The following is a 20,311-nucleotide window of genomic DNA, read 5'->3' on the forward strand; positions in this document are numbered from 1 at the left end:
CGTCTTACCTGGTTGAATGGAATCTGTGAGGCCAGAGCTGTCAGTCTGTGCAGGGGTGGCTGTGGTGGGGTGACGAGGGCCAGGACAGCCCTTCCTGCAGGGGCCACCTGCCACAGCACTGGGCTGATAGTTGAAGGTGCCCTCCCCTCTCCCGTGTGGGTGGAGCCGGCCTCCCGGGCGCCCTGGGGTGTGTACTCTTCAGGGGGTTTGGGGGTCCTTCTCTCTTCTCAGCTGAACCAGTTATGGAATGCTGCTCCCTTTTGGAATTGGGAGATTGGGCCCCAAAGGCGGCACGCTGTTGTCATCTTGGGGCCTCCTCCCCAGTCACTGAGGCCTCCTCCTTGCAGAACTTTGATGCTGCATGACCGACTCAGCTAGGTGGGACTGGAAACCACCCTTCTCAGCGTTGCCAACCTGTTAGTCTTGTTCAGCCAGGCCTGCGTGCTGGCTTTCAGCTTTTGGTGGGTCCTGCCCTCCCCTGGGAACCCAGAGCCAGACCTTGACCCCTGGGCTGTGAATGGGCAGGGTGGAGGAGGGGCTCTGGTGGGTGAGCAGACAGGGAGGTTCCTTTGATGCCTACGGGCGGCCTGGCCGGGGCGGGCCGGGGCGCCAGCCTCGCGGAGCAGCCCTGGCTCAGGGTGGCGTCAGTGCGGCGTGCTTCCTGGCAGGGGAGTGTTTCGGTGGCACGCTGGGTTTTCCTGAAGAGAAAGGGTGTGGAGCCCCCACGGCGTGTGAGAATGAGGTGATGCTGTGAGCGGGCTCTTGCCTGGACCAGGAGGTGCCCCGCCGGGGGCTCTCGGGTGTCAGGGGTTCTGGCGGGTCTTAATTAGGACAAACAAGTGCGGCTTTCTTTGCAGGTCACTGTTCCAGGTAGCTTCGTGAGATGGGGAGGCTTTTACCGTTTTCTGTGCTCTCGCAACCTGCCTTTTGGGCGCCGTGCAAGGCGGCACCTTCTGATCAGTTGCTTTTCAGCCTGTAAAGGGTTTAGCAGTGGCCACCTGTTTTGGGTCAGACTTTGAAAATTCTGGCGAGATGTCTGGGTCTCCTCTGCTCTGGGGAGTGGAGTCCAGGGGTAGGGCCGTGCGGGAGGGACGGAGGGAAGGAGTCTGTCCTGCTGATTGGTTCCTTCTGCCTGCGGGTTCCAGTTACGGAAGGGACAGAACCTCGATTTGGGCATCCTGACAGGAGACCCTCTAAGTGTCGCTCCCCAGCTTCTTATGGTGAAATGCTGGTTTGGGTCTGATTGGCGACGAGTTGCTGAGACTGGATTCAGGCTGCTCTTGGGCCCAGGTGGTGGGGTTCTCTTGGCTGAGCCAGGGAGGGGCATGGCCTGGGGGCAGGAGCCTGTGGGGTGGGAGAGGGTGGGGAGGCCCCGCGGTCTGAAGCTGGGGGGATGTGACTTAGCGGCGAGCTCCTGCCAGGGAAAGGTGTGCCTGATACGGGAAACAGGAGCTGCTGAAAGCTGGTCCTCCCCCGCCCATCCGCCCCTTCGTGCGGGCACAGGAGGTGAGGGCTGAGCAGGCCTTGTGAGGGCCAGGGGTCTTATCCTCCATGCCAACCATTCCAGGCCCCAGTGGAAAGGAGAGAAGTGAATGGGCCTGAGCCCTGAGCACAGGGAGGTGGTCCCAGGAAGGCGAGAACTGCCCTCCCTCAAAGGCCAGTGGGGAGGGCCGCTGTGAGCTGGGCCAGGGGCACCACTAGAGCTTTGCAGCCCCTGGAGAAGGTCGGGGTGTCGGGTGGGAAGGGGGCCCCGGGGTCTGTTACAGAGTCAGCACAGAAACAGGTGGACTGAGGTGGGGGAGTCAGGTCAGGACCTTCCTGACTTCGAGCGGATCCCTAGCACACACGGAGATTTCTGGAACCCTTGACAACAGGTGGGGGCTGGGGCTGGACCCTTCCGCCGTGGAGCGGCCTGGGGCGTGGCTGGCGGGGCCTGCGTGTGTTAGTGGTTGCGTTGTTAATCATGTAGAACACAGATGGCCACTGGCTTTTCAGACCTTGAGCCATTCTTTTCACAGTTGTGCTTTGAAATACTCTTTTTTTTAAAGAGTGAGTATCACCTAGTTCCCTAACCTGCACTGTAGGTATCCGCTCAGTTCTCTGGAACGAGAGTCTCATTCTCGGTGGAGGATGGATGAAAACGTTTCCACAGATCAGCCCCCTAACGCATCACAGCCACACAGGCCGATGGATTCCGCCACATCCGTGCTCCTGAAGCACGTGCCTCGTGTCTTAATTACCCTTGCAGAAAAGTGGCTGCCCGAAGGCTCTCCCCACGCAGGGAGCTTCTGGAGACTGATCTGGGAGACTCCCAGGTGCATCTTGTTATCAGCGGTGCTTTCTCCCTGTAGAATTGCTGATAAAGGGGATGATTGCAAATCCAGTCTTCCCTTAAAGGCATCGCGACAGCTTGCTGTTTACAGACAGTTTGTCAGAGGGTCCTGCGGAGAGGGGGGTCCTTTAGTCACGCAGTCATTCTTTCCGGAATGTCTGTTTTGGGAAGGGGCTGTGGTACGCCTTGATTCCTCAAGGCTGGCGATGCCTGCGCCCCCGAGAACCCTGCCACCAGCTTATAACCGGGGCCCACAGGTGTCACTTGGGAGCTGGCACCCTCCTCTTGTTCTCCAAGTGACAGGGTGTCAGGTCACTGTCAAGGGTCTCCCCAAAGTCAAGATGGCTCAGGCCCTTGCCCCCCCATCGGCAGTGCCCTCTGCTGGTGCCCGGCCTCCAGTCCGTGGCCCGCCTCCCTTGTCCTCCATGCCCACGGGCGGGGCGGGGCCAGGTGTATGTGTGTCGGGTGCGCAAGAGCCCTGGGCTGTTCTCCAGGGTGTGCTGGGGGCTGGGCTGCTGCACACCCACGGCCGGCTCTCTGCACCACAGCCCCCACTCGGGGTCTCAGGTTGTGCCCATGGACACAGCCTGCCCCCTGGGGCCCAGTTGCAGCTGCCCAAAGCCAGGGCCGGAGTCCTGGGGAGCCATGGGCTGACAAGGGTGCCCTCAGGACATGTGTCCAAGCCTGTCCCTGCACCCCTTCCCCGAATCACTGGAGTAGACCGGGGGTTCTCAGACTCTGGTCTCGGAACCAACCCCTTTAGCAGTGAGGTAGCGAGGTCTCCAGAGAGCCTCTTCACATGGGACATATCCCTTGCTCTTTACCGGTTAGAAATTAAGAAATTTACAACTATTTATTTATTGAAAACTGCCAACTCTAAACCCATTACATGTTAACGCAAATAGTGTATTTTTATTTTTTTTTATATCACTCTTTTCCCCCCAAAAGCGGGGAAAATTAGTGCAGGGGGCACTGGCAGTTCTGCGGGCCTTGGCAGGAGCTGGTTAATTGAAGACAGGTGGGTTCTCCAGCCCCAGTCACCCTGTGGGGCCTCGAGAGACGGCACGTGTGGAACACAGACGGCGTCTAGGATGGTTGTTAAGTGGATCTGACCTCCTGGGTCCTCTGAAAGGGTCTTGGGGCCCCCAAGGGCTCCTGGACCACACTCTGAGGACTGGGAAAGATGTCCCTGCAGGGGTGAGGGCTTTTTTCAGTTTTTTTTCTGTTTTATTTGAGCCCATCCTGTTTCTTTATTTTAAATTAATTAATTTTTAAAAGCTGAAGTACTGTCAGTTGCAGTATGTCAGTTACAATGTGTCAGTTTCTCGTGTGCAGCATAATGTTTCAGTCATACACATGGATACGTGTATTCGTTTTCATATTCTTTTCCCTTATAGGTTACTACAAGATACTGAATACAGTTCCTGTGCTACACAGAAGAAATTTGCTTTTTATCTATTTTTATATACAGTAGTTAGTATTTACAAATCTTGAACTCTCAGTGTATCCCTTCCCACCCCCTTTTCCCACCCTCCTGTTTCTTTTATGTCCACCTTGAACTTGGTTGACATGACCTGGTCCACACATTCAGGACCCAGTGTTCAGAAGCGGTTGCAGCTGGTTCCCCTCTCCTGCCAGTCTCTGTCCCTCCCCACCTCTCCCTGGGATACGAGGGGCAGCCCACATGCGCACAGTCTCGCGCAGGCAGGTAGCAGTGTGCACGCTGCAATGAAGCAACCTTGCCTGGATGTCATTTTGCAAGTGTGAGTAGGAGAGATTCTTGGAAATGGCAGTGTGATTTTACTGGATTTTGCGGAATTGCCCTGCACTCCACTCTCAAGTGGGGGCCCCGGTTCCCTGTCCTGACACCCACACACCGCGTCTGTGCCCATCTGTCAGGGAAATCGTTTCTTGACGTAATTTTAATTTGTGCTTTGTGCTTCCCTCTCCGTACGCGAAGGGAGCCAGCCGTCCTGTCACATGCTTAGGAGCTGTGTGTTCTCCTCTGCTGCAGGCTGGGTCTTTTGCCCACTTTTCTGCTGGGCGGCTTTTCAACATTAGACAAATTAATCCTTCGTAATCTGTGTTGCAAGTGTTTTTTCCTGGGTTGCCGTTTATCTTTGACTGTTGACAGAGGTTTTTGCCTGGCAGACGCGTGTTTGTAGTGTAACCTGTCTTCTCCTTTACCGTGTGTCTGGTCTTGCTTGGAAAGGCCCCGTCCGGCCCCAAGGTTCCGAACCCCCACCACCAAACCACCACGGCCCCCTCGGCTCCTCCCCTGCTGTCCTTATTCTACCTTCAAGTCTTTGGTCCACTTTGAATTTGTGTTGGGAAGGAGTGAGGTGTGGCCCCAGTGTCATCTTTCTCCACCAAGCTCTCACCTGTTGAATGATGCGGGTCTCCCCTCCGACCGAGAAGGCCCCTCGCCCCAGTGGGTCTGGGTCTGTTCGCTACATTCTAGCAGGTTCCATGGCTCTGCGTCGCTCATGTGCCACCGTCAAGCTTTTAACGTGACCACAGCTGCGTTGTGTTTTACCATGTGGCAGGGCTGGTCTCCCCTCACGCTGCTGGCTTTTCAGAGTTTTTCTGGCTCTTTGACTTATTTTTAACTCATAAACCTTAGACTCAGTTTGTCTTGCTTCCTCTAAAACCTTTTCAGGGGAATCACACTGGATGTGTAGATTATTTTAGAGTTTCGTCTTCCCGCTCCCCTTCTGTGTAAACATGGCTAAATACACGTGTGTGCAGATAACACACTGCGTACGTATCTGATGTATACATAGGCCTTAGTGTTTTAAAGTGTACAGTTCAGTGGCGTTAAGTACATTCACACTGTACTTAACGTGCAGTTCGTGGACACCCATCTCTAGAACTTTTCCATCTTCTCAAACTGAAACTGCCCCTCTCAGACCCCCGCTGCCCAGCCCTGGCCCCACCACCTGCTTTGTCTCTGGATTTGGCTCCTCTGGGTGCCTCGTGCAGGTGGGGTCGTGCGGTATTTGAACGTTTGTGACCCACTTGTTTCACTGAGTTTGGCGTCCTCAAGGTCCACCTGTGCTGTAGCCCGTGTTAGCACCTTCTTCCTTTTTAAGGCTGGATTCTCTTCCCTTGTGTGTAAGAGACCACGTTTTGTGTGTTCCAAATGGGCCTTGGGTTACTTCCGTGCTTCAGTGATTGCGACTTGTGCTACTGTGAACACGGGTGTGCAGGTCTCCCTTCGAGTCCCTGCTTTCAGTTCGTTTGGGATTGCTGGATCCCATGGTAGTCCTACTTTTAATTTTTTTGAGAAATTGTGCTGTTTTCCATGGTCCCCGTGGCTGTGATTTATGCTTCTGGTCGTGTGTGCTGAACATCAGGCCGGAGCGCTGGCTGAGAGTACAGTGCACCTGCAGCTCTGCGGCTGACTGCGCCGGACCCCTGCGTGCCCGGTCCCTGGCGCCTGGGCCGCAGGGACGAGATGTCTGCCTCGGGTGGCTGTGACCTCCCTCACTGAACCTCAGTTTCCTCCTCTCATTGGAAGGGGAGGCACCGTAATAGTAGCAGCTGAGGCTCATTGAGTTCTTAGTGCATGTCAGGCCCAGAGACAGGCTTGGGGGCGAGGATCCCCGGAAGCTGGCATGTGAGGATGAAGTGAGGTGAGGCCCGGGAGCAGCAAACGTGCTTGTTCTCTGTGCAGCGTGGCTACTAGTAAAGTGACCGTGGGTGGGTGCCCTGCCCTCGCCCCTCCCTCCAGTGCATCGGTGCGTCCTGCAAGGTCCACATCTGCCGGCCTGGCCAGGCCGCCCTCCCTCCCCTGCCCAGCAGCCAACCCCATGCTGTGACCCCGAATGGACCCCAGCGCCCGGTCTGCTCCTGCCTGTCTCAGTCATTTCCTTCTGGCTTGTTCTGGTGTGAGGGCTCTGTCTGGGGTGCCTGCCCCTGCAGGGCACGGCCGGCTCCGTGGTGCCACTGCCTGCGGTGTAGCCATCACCTCCTCAGAGCACTGGCCCTGGCCCGTCGCCTCCTCTGCATCCTGGTCCCAACTGCACCTGTATGTAGTAGGTGCTCATTAAACGCTCGACTGGCTCGTTATTGTGACTCCTGGACGTGTGGTGCTCACTTCCATTCCGTTCCTGATCCCTGCCGGATGGTGAGCCGCCGCCACGGTCCCCAGCACCGACGTGCGTTACAGGCGCTCGTCGAGCTTGTCTTGTTTAGCCGCAGCCCACTCTGCCTCGGCCCCGCCGGGGGCGCTCATGCAAGAACCGTCTGCCACACTGGGCGGCTGCCTGGGCGGCTGCCTGGGCGGCAGGTGCAGAGAGGACCCAGAGGTTTGTTTGTTTTTGCTGGTTTTTCCTTTTCACTGGACGTGAGCTCTGCAGCAAGGGCGGCCAGCCGAGCCCCTCTGCTGGCAGGCCCCGGGCTCCCTCCTTCCTGGGCCAGCCCAGTGGGAAGTGTGGGTTGTGCCCCGTCTGCGCGGGGTGGAAAGCCTTCGTGGAGACAACCCACACTGGGCTGGGAAACATCCCGGGGATCGGTCTGCGGGTGAGTCCAGGGGGCCCCGGGAGGGAGCCCTGGGCCTCGGCTGGGCCACGTTTAAGAAAAGAAGAAAGCTGCTGTAGGCAGGGGGTTTGGAGGCAGCCCAGGGCTCTTTACCCCAGGAGCTGATTAAGGCCACGTGAGTGACTTTGGTGCTAGATTTCCTCGGGGACAGGATGGTCTTCAAAACACGCCTCCCTCCCACTGCTTCTCTCCCAGGCCGCGTGCTGGGCCCAGACGCTGAGGCGGGGCGGGTGGGGTCCCTGTTGTTGAGCTGAGTGCTCTGGGGACAGGGAGGGGGTAGGGGAGCCTTCCTGGGGGGAGCAGCAGTGCACAGTCTTGCAGGGTGGATTTGGGTGTTCCAGGCGGAAGATGGTGCTTAGGGCAGGCTCCTGGCTTAGTGGGGTCCTTTTCAGTGTGCTGTTTGTTTCTGCAGAGTGGGGGCCCTGCCCGGGACCTCAGTGTGGGTGGGGGCCTCCAGTGATGGGTTACTCAGAGCTGGCAGCCGGCCCTTCTGCCTCGGGTGGGGTGCAGGAGGTGGAGGGCGGGGGAGGCCCGGGCAGACCGCCCAGGTGGGACGGGCCAGAGTGGACTGCGGTGTGTGGGACTCCCTCACTGAGCCGCTGCTGGCCTCGCCGTGGACGACGCTGTGCCCTCACCCCTTTCCTAGAGAAGACGGGATGGTGGCGAGGCCACTGGAAGGGGGTCCCACATGCTGAGCCTGTTAGGGGCCAGGGAGTGCTGGGACCTGCTCGAGAGTCCTTGTTCTGCCGGGCGCTTACTGCCTTGAGGTGAGGGACAGTAGACCACGGCCCATGGCCCAAACATAGCTCTCCGCTGCCTGTTTCTGTAAATAAGGTTTCATTGGCCCGGAGCCGCACCTGTTTCACAGCGCAGCAGAGCTGAGGAGTTATGACAGAGGCCGTGTGGCCTGCCGTGCCCGAGACATTCACCGCCTGGCCCATCACAGAGCAGGTTTGCCAAGCCTGGTGCTGCGTCCTGGTGCATCTGGGGAACACCCTGCTTTCAAACAGCTGCGAGCTGCAGCCCTGGTCTGCTTTCAGGATCTGGGCCAGGGCGACGGCAGGAAGTCATGACTCTGGGAATCCGGAAGGCATTTCCTACCAGCTCTCTCCTGGCTGGATCCTCCAAGTCCTGAATGCTGAGAGTGATGGAGAGAGTTGAAAAAAAGAATGCCTTCCCCAGAAATGAGTTCTTGTGTTTCCGGTTGTTTAGTTTATTTGCTTAGACAACAGTTGGGCTTTTATCTACCTGCTCCTAAACGGTAGGCTTTCCTTTTAGCTTTGTTTTGTTTAAATAAACATCTGTGGCCAGTCTGCCAGGCTCCCCACTCAGTCTCCTAGGCAGAGGGGCGTGTGAGCTGTCGTGCAGCGTGATGGATGCATCAATCAGAGGCATGTGCCGGGGAGGGTGGGAGGCTGGGAGGCTGGGGCTGTCTGATGTTGAGGCAAGTACAAGCTCGAGCCCAGCGAGGTTGGTTTATGTTCCTGATGGGGCCCTCCTCTCGCGCCCTGCCTCAGCGTCCACAGTCTGCCAAGCGGTGTAACAATAGCTGTCTCCTGTCCGCGCTGCAGCCAGGACGTGCGACCCCCGGAGCGGGGAGGCGAGCTTGTTGCCCGTGCCTGAGATGCGGGCCCCGGCAGGCTTCAGGGTGCGCGGGAGACCTGGGGGCGGTGAAAGCTCAGTGCCGGGGATCGTCCTCGCCGTGAGGGGGCCCCACGCTGCCGCCATAGTAGCACGTGGCACAGCCCCGACGTTCCTGTCGGACCACACTTGCTTGTGGGTTGCAGCCCTGGCTGACTGTGGAGGGAGGGTTGCAGCAGGAAGCAGTGAGAGCGAGTATGAGGGCCGCTTGGCTGAATGGAACGTACAGCGAAGAGCGAACGTGTTGCTGTTGTTTGTAAACTCGCTGCACATCTTCATCACTGAGATTTTTATAAATGTTTGTATGTCTGTGCCCAGAGGTCTCGGGGGGTGTTGCTAGATCGTTGCACGGTCCCAGTTTGCAGAGGAGGGGAGGGCGTCTCAAACCGGACCCCCTCAGCTCTCCTCTTCCTGACCTGTGCTCCCGGACCACCCTGGCCATCGGGGGGTCACGGAGCCCAAAGTACCCTGGGCAGCTTTCCTGTTACCACGCAGGAAACTCAGTTCCTGGTACTGGGGGGGCGGGAGGGGGTGAGGGAGTCTGGCTTCAGCTGTGTAGGAGGGAAAGCCCCTGAGGAACGCAGGCCTCCTCCTGGGGAGACGTCCGGCTGCTGAAGCCGTGGAGTTAAGCTCTGTAGGCATTTGTGGGGCCAGGGACGCTGCTTCCCCGGGGCTTGAGGGGCAAAGTGCGACACTGGCCCTTTGAGGCATCTGTGGCTGAGTGGCTCTGAGCACATGTGGGCCTGGCCCTCCCAGCAGGGCACTCGCAGCCCAGCCCCGGGGACCCTGCCTTTGTGCACCGTCCCCTCCTTCCCCAGTGCCCTGAGCCCGCCGGCCCTTGGCACTGCTGGCTGTGCCTGCACCTGCCCTCGGCCATGTGTGCTGACGGGTGGGGCCGGGGGTGCAAATCCCAAACGAGGGGTTAGCTGGGGGTCCCGGGACGCCAAACCAGAAGGACTAGTGGAGCTTGAGGGGTACTGGGAGGAGAAGCAGCCAGCATGGGACGCCCCAGAACCAGAAGTGCTAGGCACTCCTGCAAAGGACCAGTTGTGGTGGCCGAAGGACCCTGAGGGGCTCAGGAGGGCTGGAGTCCAGTGTCAGGGAGACAGGAAGCCCCGGGAGGGGTTCCAGCCGCCGAATCTGGTTTCCTGCCACCTGGAGGAGGGGCTCTGTGAGCTGCTGTGGCTGCCCGGACCTGGCCGGCCGGGCAGGAGGGTGGGGTGGGGGCGAGGAGCACAGGTGCGGGGCCTGGTGTGGAGACGGGGCCGACCACCTGTAGGTGGCTGTGGGGTGATCACCTGGGCACCGGCTCCTTCCAGGGTTCTGTTTGATGGTCACAGATACCATCCAGGGGGAGGGTCTGCTGAGGCTCCAGCTGTGTGTGGCAGTCGAGGTTTTACTGACGGGACATCCCACTGGCAGTGGACACTGGGGGAGGCTGGTGGGCACGGAGTCAGCAGAGTCTCTGAGCATTTGGGGTCCCATTGACTGTGCCCAGCCCGGCAGGACCGAGGCGTCGATCCGGGGTGAGGGAGGGGCTCCCTGACAGGCCTTGAGCCTGGGGAGACCCACGGGTCATCGGGTGTGAACCAGAATCTTGAGCCTGGCATGAGTTGGGGGAGTAGTCTCATGTGCCTCCTGGGTCTCGGGCACCTGGACTGCTTCTGGGGGTCGCCCACTATGGGGACCCCAGGCGGGCCTGGAGCTGTGTGCGTGTTGGGGTCCTGGGGTTCACCTCGTAGGGCTATGGGCTTTGGGGTGTCAGTTAGGATCGGGCCTCTGGGGCTGTCTTTCCGGAGGACAGAGACCTGGCAGAGGGCTGGGTGGTTGGCTGGGACTGGCTTGGGGTGGGGAGGAGGGAGGGGCTCAGTCCTCGCCCAACATCTGTGACTCCCCGGGAGTGTGATTTAGGATAAGCATTTCTTCCTTTGGGAAAATGGACATAGTTTATTCTGGGATCTGCAGAAGAGCCACCAGATAACCAGGGATGAAGCCAGGCCCTGGCTGGCCATCTGGGTGCACACGGCGGGTGGCGTGCACCGTGCATCGAGGGAGAATCCTGGGACCTGGGACATGGCAGGCGCTGGACCGGGACCCACTGTTCTCTAAATCTTGGGCTGGGAGGGGAAGTAAAGCCCTTTGTGGTTTCCTAGTCCAGGATTCCCTGAACACTGCTGCCTTTGTGTGTCCAGGGGCCTTTCAGCGGGTTTCCAGAGCAGTGTGCTTTGTGTCCTGGGGCCAGAGCTGGCCTCAGTCCTGCGTCCCGAGGGCCTGGAGCCCAGTGGGCACTGCCTGGAGCCGGGGGCCGCTGCCTGGGCCTCCGCACAGGTGCCCCACGCGGTGCCTGCTCTGTCTCGCTGCCTCCCTGGCCCTCGGTTGCAGATTTCTTGCAGGTGCGGCGGCTCTGAGCAGGGCTCTGGAGTAGCCACAGGGAGCGTGTCCCACGTGGAGGTACAGGGGCGGGGTCGGTCCCAGAGCTTCAGGGGCCAGGGCAGCAGATCCCACTCTGAGGGGCCGCTCCACCTTGAGGGGTGGGCGTGTAGGGCGCCTGTGGGTGCATGTAGAGGGGCTGGTTCTGGGGAGGCAGGCTTTCTCCCCGTGGGCCGTGGGGAGTGGGGGCTGGCTGGGGAAGGGGAAGGCTGGGTGGATGCTGGGGAGGGGGAGACGCATGGCAGCACCCAGAACAGACGGCGCAAGTGAGATTCGTCGTGACGGCGTCTGCTGCCGCTGGCCCTGTGGGGAGGGCCCCGCTCCGGGTCACGCTTGGTGTCCCTTGCTGTCCGTGGACCACAGCCACGTCGGTTCTCTGTGTTCATCTGAAAGCTGGGGGTGACAGGGTTGAACGGTGTCGCTGAGATGGTGTCGTCCTGGTGTGAGGGAGCCCGGTGTGGGGCTGTGATGGGGAGGGCTTCCCCCCAACCCCGGACCCACCTGGGAGGGGCGGTCGGATGTCCTGGTGCCTGGTCCTTATTGGAGAACAGATGGACTTCTCGCCTTTCCAGCAGCCCAGGAGTCTGGGGCAGGATGGGGGTTGGTGGGAATGGGAGTGGGCCCTTGGCACCCCCTGGCTCAGGTGGGCTGTGTGTTCGGATGGCTTCACTGGGGGCTCATGTGAGCAGGCATGGGGAGGGGTGGGGTGAGCTGGGGGCTGTGAGCTGGGGCCCGCTGGGTAGGGCAACGTGTGGGCCCCGTGCTGGGTGTGAGGAGCATTCTGATGGTAGCGGGTGTACACTCGGTGCTTTGTCCCCTCACCCCTGGCGGCCTCCTTTGCTTGCTCGGCTGAATCGGGAAGGAAGACGGCCCCAGCCTGCAGGATCGTGAAAGCCCCAGACAGGGGGCCCTTCTGACCAGAGCCCAGTGTCGGAGAGGTGTGTGGCTGCGTGACACGGGCAGCTCCCCTCCCGGGAAGGCAGCCCGCCCCAGGCCGCCCCCCCCCACCGGCTTATGACGGATGCTGCGTGAGGAGGGGCCCCTCAGGTCCTTTGGAAAATGGAAGGAAGTAGATTTACATGCCAGCACTTTCTACCTGGTTTATTTTTATTTTTCAAGTTAGAAAAGCAATGGGAGCATGAGTAAAACAGAAATAGCAGTGGGGAAGCGTGACAGGACATTTGGGGAGAAGTTTACGGCCTCCCACGAGCCTCCCTCAGGGTCCAGTGTCACCTGAGGTCTCTTTAGATGCCCGTTGGCCACCATGGTGACCACGGGGCAGCAGCATTTTATAACTGCCTCTGTGACCCCAGGGACACCCCGTGAGTCCTTGCAGTGCTCAGAGCCCCCGCTGTGCTGCCAAGACACTCGCCGTTGTTGGACTTGCTCCTGGGACGCGTCCCGAGACGGGGCATCACTGTCCGAAGGGCGTCGGTGCCAGTGTTGGTGCTTCCCGCCGCCGCCGCCGCCGCCGCGTCCCTGGCTTCGGTTTCCTTCCCAGGGAAGCTGCAGGGTTTTGCATGAGTGCTGGTAGCTTTCCTCCTGCCGGGACTCCTCTGCTCACGGAGTCTGTGCGTCGTCTGTGTCCCGAGGCCTCTAACTTTCACCACCCTGTTCAGGTTGTCCTACAGCAAATATGCTAGTTCTCATACACTCTGTTTGCTATAGGTGTCCTCTGTTTCATTGCATTTTTTTTTTAAACAAATGGTAGTTGACAGTTAGAGGTTTTTTTTTTTTTTTTAACTTTGATTAGTTTTTCAGTCTCTTAACATAGACCGTCATGCTCTCTTTAGGGACTTGATAAGTGCTCTCTCTTTTTTTTTTTTAAAGTTTACTTAACCTTTTAGTCCATCTGGAGTGCACAGCTCCTGTACTTGGATATCATTTCCAGGTGGCCAGCTGTGTGCCCCCTGCCTGCCACGCGAGCAGGGACACTGCCTCCCCCAGCCCCATGGCATTGCGCACTCCAGGGCCCCCTGGGTTCCAGGGGGTGGTGGGTTTCATGTGGCTTTTGCTCCAGGGCCACGTTGGGCCACCTTAGTGTTCCACATGGGGCCCGAGAAGCGCCTGTCCCAGGGGCTACTGCGCTCTTCCTCTGACATGCCGCAGCCTCCGTTGTCCTTGGAGACCAGAGCGAGCCCTGGGTCTTCCTGACCGGGTTTCCAGAGCCCCCTCTGTGAGCAAGCTTTCTTGCCCTGAGCAGTGGTGTGGGTGGAGCGGAGGCCCCTTGGGGGCTGCAGACGGGCACCCTTACTTAGGCTGTGACTTAACGTGATTTAACGGTCTGAGCGCCTCCGAGCCTGCCCTATCCAAAACAGGACGTGCTTCTCCCGCCTTCGCGGTTCTCCGTGAAGTACCCCAGCTAGGCGGTGAGGGCCGAGCTGATGGGTTCCACCCTGCTCACCCCGCTTCCTGCCCGCCTCGCGCGGACATCATTGTGCTGTGTACTGAGTCCAGGGTGGGTGTTGGGCGCTCGTGCGTCACGTTAAAATCTCGGGGTGGTTTTGCCTGATCCCTGTGCTGCCCGCTTCAGAGGGGGAAGCTGAGGCTCAGAAAGGTGGGGAGTGGCGGGACGGGCTGTGAGCCCTGGCGCGTCCAGCGTCCCTGCCCTGTGGGGCCTCATGGAGGTTGAGGGCCAGGGTACGTGGGAGCTCCCTGACCTGCAGCCCCAGGCTGAGGGGCGTGTGACTGGGGGCTTCGGAGTGAGGCCGACTGGACAAGCAGCAGGGCCTCTCTCACCCTGCCCCTGAGCCTTCCTGGCCGAGTCGGGGCAGGGACGCGGGGAACGGGGGCCCCACTGCATGTCCGTCCTGGTGTGCACGTGTGTGTGAACTTGTGTGTGTCCTCCACGCCAGCACAGCCACCCCCTCTGCTGAGCCAGCACCAGGGTCTGGCTGCCCTCCTGCTCCAGGCTGGGCCCACCTCTATGCTGGGAGGGCCCACCCAGAGATGTGGCTTCCTTCTGCCCTGCGGGGTGCACGGGGGAGTTAGCCTGGGTAGGTGATAGAGGTCCGAGGTCAGCAGCCAGCCCAGCCAGGTGGGGGTGACAGGGCCCGGGCCTGGTGGGCACAAGACGGGCACCTGTGGACCTTGGGTTCCCTGAGTAGTGGGACTGGCTGCTCCCTGAGGGCAGTGCTTGGTCTCAGCCCAGGGCTGCGGCCTGGGGCCGCGTGTGGAGGCTTGTGGGTGCATGGGCAGGTAGGCGGCCAGCAGGCAACTGACCAGGTGACCACACCTCCCTCTTCTCCTCTTGCAGGGACCCCGACCGTCATGTTAAGGTAAAGCAGAGGGGCTCAGTGCTGAACATGCTAAGGAGACTGGACAAGATCAGGTTCAGAGGTCACAAGAGGGACGACTTCCTCGATCTGGCAGAGTCTCCAAACGCCTCGGACACCGAATGCGGAGACGAGGTGCCCCTGAAGACACCTCGGACCTCGCCCCGGGACGGCGAGGAGCTGAGGGACCCTGTGAGTACGCCGTGCGGGCCCCTGGGACCGGAGCATCCCCCTCCTCCGCGTGACTGCAGACCCTGGGTCTCTCGCTGCAGAGTGGGGCTGTCCCCATCCTGGGGGCCAGTGGACTTGGGTGGACCGTGTCCTGCCTGGGCTGGTCTGACACCAGTGGGGCTTGCTCCCCCTCGGCCCCCGACCCTCCGTCCCCCAGCCTCTCGGGTGGGGGCTTGTCCACAGATCGGGGACAAAACAGCCTTTCCTTTACCCAGCATTTGTCCAGAGGCTGGATTTCTTTCCCTTCCTGGTTGGTTTTCTGGGTGGCTCGCAGACTTCTCATGCAGAAGTGAGGCTGCGGCCCCAGCCCGGCCCCTGGGAGGTTGACCCGGCGTGGCTGAGGGCGCTGTCTAGGAGTCGCTAGGTCCTCAAGCCTCTGGCTGGTCTGTCCGGCCGTCCAGGGTGCGCGTCACCGATCCCGGTAGCTGGCTGAGCCCAGGCTGCGTGTCCTCAGCCCACGAGGGGACAGTGGCCCCTGCGGGCCAGGCAGTGGCGCCCCTCGTTTGGACGGTGGGAACCCTCCACAGGGCCGGGCCAGCCCTGCCTCCTGGGAGCTTGTGTTTGGTCAGCGGGTTTGTGGTAGGGAGGGCGGGCTCCCTGTGGCCCACTCCTGGCCCGACGTGACCGCTGGGCTCTCTGTGCTGAGCACAGCTCCCTGAGTCCCCCGCGTTGCCACCGAGGAAGCCTGGAGCCGCCCCTCACCCATGGTGGGCGACCTTGGAGTGGACACTGGGTTTGGTGACCTGTTGGTTCCTCCCGAAGCACCTGAGCTAGGTTTTCTTTCCAGATGTGGCGGAACGCTCACCCTCCTGGCTCCCTGCGTCGTTAACGCTGTCCAGCAGGACGCACAGCTCTTGCTCTTGCAGGAATGAGTGGTGACAGGCGGGGCTGGGCTGCAGAGCCTGGCGGGGACCCCCGCCTGGGCTTCCTCTGTCCCCTGCAGCCGCAGGGCCCCGTGCTGGACCAGGGACCACTTGGTGTGACCCCCAGTGTAGTCTGGCAGCATCTACCTGCCCGCTGGGGCGTTGTGGGGGTCGCAGGCACTGTCCTAAGAAGAGGGGTGGGACCAGCTTTTCGGCAAGGGCCGAGGGCAGGACGTGAGGGTGGGGCGAGCCCAGGGTCACGTGTGTAAATGCCGGTCACACTGGCTCACTGCACACCCGCCTCCACCCTCGCTTCCTCCTGACGCTTCCCTGGCTCGCTTCTGTGATGGGGGATGGGCTCAGCATCCCACAGTGGAATGTGACGTCCTTCATTTAACCTCTGCCCCCAAGGGACACTTGGTGCCCTGAGCTCTTGGCGTTCGTCACTCTCGCAAGCCTTGTGCCCACGTGTCCCAGGTGGGTGGGCTGGGTCCAGGTGTCTGTCATCCTGGTGGCCGTCACCAGCCCCTCCTGTGGTGTGCGCTGCGCCCTCCCGAGGGGCCCGTGGCCCACGCCCTTGCCACCAGCACGGGGTGCCTTGGGTGTTTCTGGCTTGCCAACCCAAGGGGTGGGGAGTGGCAGCTCCGAGTGCTTTTAACTTACGTGGTTTTTACGAGGAGGGAGGTGGGTCATCTTTGCCTGTGTTGACTTTTTTTTTTATTTTTTTTAAATTGTGGTAAAACACCCATAATGTAAAATCGAGCAGTTTAAATAGTTTTTAAGTGCACAGCCCGGTGGCGTTAAGCACGTCCACAATGTTGTGCAGCCGTCACCACCATCCGTTTCTGGAACTTTTTCATCTTCCCAGACTGAAGCTCTGTCCCCACCAGACACCAGCTCCCAGCCTCTGACCCCCACCACCTCCCTCCTGTCTCCGTGAATCGACTCCTCCAGGCCCATCATGAGGGAGCCCGGGTGCTTGTCCCCTGTGATGGGCCTGTCTCAGCACCGTGTCTGCAGGGGCGGTCCTGCTCCAGTGTCAGGATTCATTCTTATTTCCTTTTTTGTGGGCGATCAGTGTCCTGGGGCAAAGGCGGTGGGTGGACCCAGTGGTTGAGGGTAGAATCCAGCCCCCACGGTGAGAGGACAGAGGGAGGGTGGGGTCCCAGGAGGCGGGGTGTGCAGGGCGACAGTGGAGCAGGTGGAGTGATGTCCAGGTCAGGGTGTGGCTGGGTGGAGGAAGGGCCATTGAAGAGATAGATGGGGAGCCCCAGGCCACAGTCCACTGAGTGGTCAGTGTCAAGCCAGTAAGATGGGGGGGCGCAGCAAGGAGGAGGGGACTGGCGCCCTAGAGCTGGGGGCAGAGGCAGTGACCCCACGCACAGGGAGGCAGGGTGGCAGACGCCTCCAAGAGTCGGGGTGGGAGGGGCTGCCCTCCTCTGAGAAGCCGAGTTGAGACACGGTTCTCGGGAAGCTGGAGGACAGAGACGCGGCTGGACCCGCTCCCCAGTTCCATGGATGTGACCCTGCAGCCTTGGTGGGCTTGTTCATTCAGGTCCCTGTCCAGGCCCTTGACCCCCAGCTGGAGAGGGGTCTGAGAAGGGGTCAGCTGGAGAGACCCCAGGGGCGCACAGAGTGGTTCGGCCCCCAGAGTTTCAGAGCACCACCCCGGTGCCTGCCGTCCCCATCGGCGTCTCCGCCAGCTGGTCGGCTGCCCAGAGCCAGTCCTCACCACCCCGGCCGTCCCGTGGGTCCCCAGCCAAGCTGCTATGGCTTTGGCACCAGGTCCAGCTGAAGCCATGAGCGTCCCAGGCCCTTGTGGACCCGGGGGCCCCTGTGAGGGTTCCTTAAAGCTCTGGGGCAAGTTCCAGAGGAGCTTAGTTCCAGCAGCTAAGAGGCTGATGTGAGTTACAGCCATCTGAAGACGTGGATTAATATGTCCAGGCGGTGCCTGCAAACCGGGGGGCGCCCTCCTTGCTTTGGTGAAGAAGTTGCTAACAGCATGGAGCCCAGTGTCCTGCAGCCGAATCAATGCAGACCCTCCTTTCTGGGCCAGCCTCTGCCCTCTGCTCTGGGGTCACCACCTTGGCCATTGCGGTGGGGGATGGGCAGGAGAGGGACAAACTCATCTGCTGGGGTGAGTGGACAAGTACGCGCCATCTTCCCTGCGTCAGGGCTGGGGGTACCCTGCCTTCCACCCGCTGCCCCAGTCTCCCCTTACCTGTCCTGCCAGGCCTGGGGGGCTGCCCGGTAAACAGAGCCTGGCCCCTGCCCTCTGGGAACCAGAGCAGCGGAAGTCCAAAAGGTCAAGTGTCAGGCAGGGCTGCTGTAGACTTACCAGCACCCGTCGGTTCCCCGGTGTCAGCTTCTCCGTCTTGGGCTGTGGCCTCAGAGCAGACGACATGTATATGGAGAGGTCACCAGGGCTGTCACGGGCCCTGTCCCGGCTGCGTGTCCCCTTCCACCCTCACCCAGCCTTGGAGGGGCGTGGGGACCAAAACTAGGGAGTCAGACCCCCGTCAGAGGGCGGAGCGCTTGGGCGCTGCCCCCAGCCCGGTCAGCAGCGGGAAGTGGTGTGGGGTGACCGTGGGGGTGTCGGCTGTGAGCCGGTGCGCCCTGGCTCCTTTCCAGGGGCAGTGGTGGCCTGTAACCAGAGCCTGCCTGGGCCCGTCGGGACAGCGGGTGGTGGCTTTAATTAGCCCTCTGTGGGACAGGACAGGGCCCTGTTTGGAGTTTGCTCACCTCGGAGCCTGGCACGTGGCCGCGTCCTCGCCCACCTCCTGGAGTCCTGGTGCTCCCGGGGTGTGGGGCTCAGGCCCTGTGGCTGGGCCCACCCTCCTCCTGGGATGTGGCCATGCGGGCCCGCGCAGGTCTCTGTGGTTTCCCGCCCTCCGCAGCCTGAGAGCTGTAAGTGACCATCTGGAAGCTCGGTGTCACGCTTCTGGATTTAATTTATTATTTCTGAGAGCCGGGCTCGCCGGGGCTCCAGGATGCCCTTGTTGTGTGAGGTGCCCCTCCCACCGGCAGGTGGAGCCGAGGCAAACTGGCGTGGGTCTGAGGCAGAGGTGGTGCTCCTGGGCCAGGAGCCCTGTGGACCGGCCCTTCCGGACAGGGGTTCCCCGGGGTGCCCCTTAGAGACGCAGAATGTGGACGCAGAATGCACCCAGGCAGTTGCTCTGAGCTGTTGGCGTCTTCCTTCTAGGCTGGTCCAGGGACCCTCATCATGGCTGCAGGAGTCCAGGACTTCAACCGGACGGAGTTTGATCGATTAAGTGAGATCAAAGGTCACCTGGAAATCGCCTTATTGGAAAAACACTTCTTACGTGAGTACCGTTGGGGAGGGAGGGGCAGGGGGCGCCTCTCGGTCGTGACCGCTGTCACCGGGCTCACGGTGGGGACGTCCCCACATGGCCTCTTGCCTCCTGCGTCTGAAGCCCTGCGCTCCTGTCGGCACAGCTGTGATGTCCTTACTCTCGAGGGGAGAGGAGCGTCCCGGGGAAGGAATGAAATGTCCCCTGGAAACTCTTGTTGCTTTAGTGAGTCTGGCGCATTGCAGCGGCTAACTCGGGTTGTACCAGAGCTGTTGGGGGGGTCTGAATTTCGCTGTCCTGTTCTGTTCAGTTTGCACATCAAGCAGGGAGCTGGCGGGTTTCTCTGCCTGTCGGCCGCAAGCATGGAGTCCCAACATGTGTGCTCTGACCATCGGCCCTGCTCCTGGGGTCTGGCCTCTGGGTGGTGGGGACAGTAGAGATTGTTCTGGAAGGGCCGTGGAGCTCCTCACAGAGACAGTCTCATCTGACACAGTGTCTTTCTCCTCTCACCGCCCCCTGCGTCCTCTCGCTCTACAGCTGAGGAGGCAGAGGGGCCGGGGCTGAGGAGTGTGACCTGCTGTGAGGTTGAGTCGTCTGCCTTGTGGGGGCTTCCACCGCGCACGTGGCCTGCTGCGTGACAGTGTTTCAGAGCTAACACAAGGGTGCGGGCGATGCTATTAGGAAAAAAATACCAGGGGAAAGATGCAGCTTCGGCCCTGGATGCCCGGAGCCACCGGGAGAGCTGCCTGGGCCCAGGACGAAGGGCCCACGCGACTCACCTCCCTTCAGGTGCCACGCCCAGCTAGGGCGCCCCTCTGATGCTTGGGACCAAGCAGCCACACCCTTGCTTGCCCAGAGGCCCCATCCTCTGTCCCTACCTGAGTCCTTTCCTCCTGTGCCTCCCCCTTCCGCATGACAAGTGTTGTCTGAGCTCTAGCCGTGGGGACCAGCACTGCCGCCCCTGCCACCCATGTGGCACGTGGACCCTCGCCTGCAAACGGAGGCGGGTGTCTGAGCTGTGCAGGGAGGCCGCGGAGGTGGGCCTGCCTTCTTCTCCCAGGCGGGGGGCAGCGCAGCTCTCACGGCATCTCTGCACACCACCCGCTGCCCTGCCTTCCCCCAGACCCGTGCTTCCCTTGGCGAGTATGCCTGGGCACGCACACGTGTCGGGGCATTGCCTGTGCGCGTGCCCGTCTGCGCCTCACCAGCCAGCGCTCACCCGCAGGGTCCCGTCACCCATGGTTCTGAGGGTGGCGCAGTGGAGCGACTCGGTCCAAGGCCACCGAGCTGGCTGGGGAGACAGGGCCAGGCTGGGTCTGCCCAGACTGCCCGGCGCTGTGGGTGGGGGGGGCCTGGTACCTTTGACCTGGGCCTGTGCTGAGCTTCTGCAGGGAGGCGCACTGGTACTGCTGGGGCCACTGTGTGGGGCAGCAGAGCTGGGCGGACCCTGCTCGAGGCATCCGTGGGTGCAGCCTCATGAAATTGCCTTTAGCGGGTCAAGCGGAGAATATTGGTGATTCGTGGGGCTCGAGGAACCAGCAGAGCCAGGTGCTCTCATGGAAAGGGGAAGGGTCTGAGAGAGCATCTAGCAGGGACCCCTCCCCACCCACCCCCCCGGCTGGGGAGGGCCAGCGTGGGGCCTCCAGGAGAAGGGGTACCAGGCAGAGGTGGGCAGCGGGTGTGTCC

General features: G+C 60.9%; 1 protein-coding gene across 5 annotated transcripts in view; it reads left to right on the forward strand.

The window, feature by feature from the left end:
• GRAMD4 (GRAM domain containing 4) overlaps window positions 1–20,311 on the forward strand; it is a 68,564-nt gene that overhangs the window by 15,747 nt on the left and 32,506 nt on the right. For 4 of the 5 annotated variants that reach the window (XM_072973717.1, XM_072973716.1, XM_072973718.1 and 1 more), the window contains exons 2-3: window positions 14,202–14,412; window positions 18,517–18,637. In XM_072973717.1, the coding sequence (XP_072829818.1) occupies window positions 14,202–14,412; window positions 18,517–18,637 (332 nt within the window). Of the gene's footprint in view, window positions 1–608; window positions 743–14,201; window positions 14,413–18,516; window positions 18,638–20,311 lie in introns of those variants that run through there. The other variant, XM_072973719.1, reaches the window with a different exon arrangement.

This window comes from Vicugna pacos, chromosome 12, assembly GCF_048564905.1.
Source record: "Vicugna pacos chromosome 12, VicPac4, whole genome shotgun sequence".
In the NCBI taxonomy this organism is placed as follows: domain Eukaryota; kingdom Metazoa; phylum Chordata; class Mammalia; order Artiodactyla; family Camelidae; genus Vicugna; species Vicugna pacos.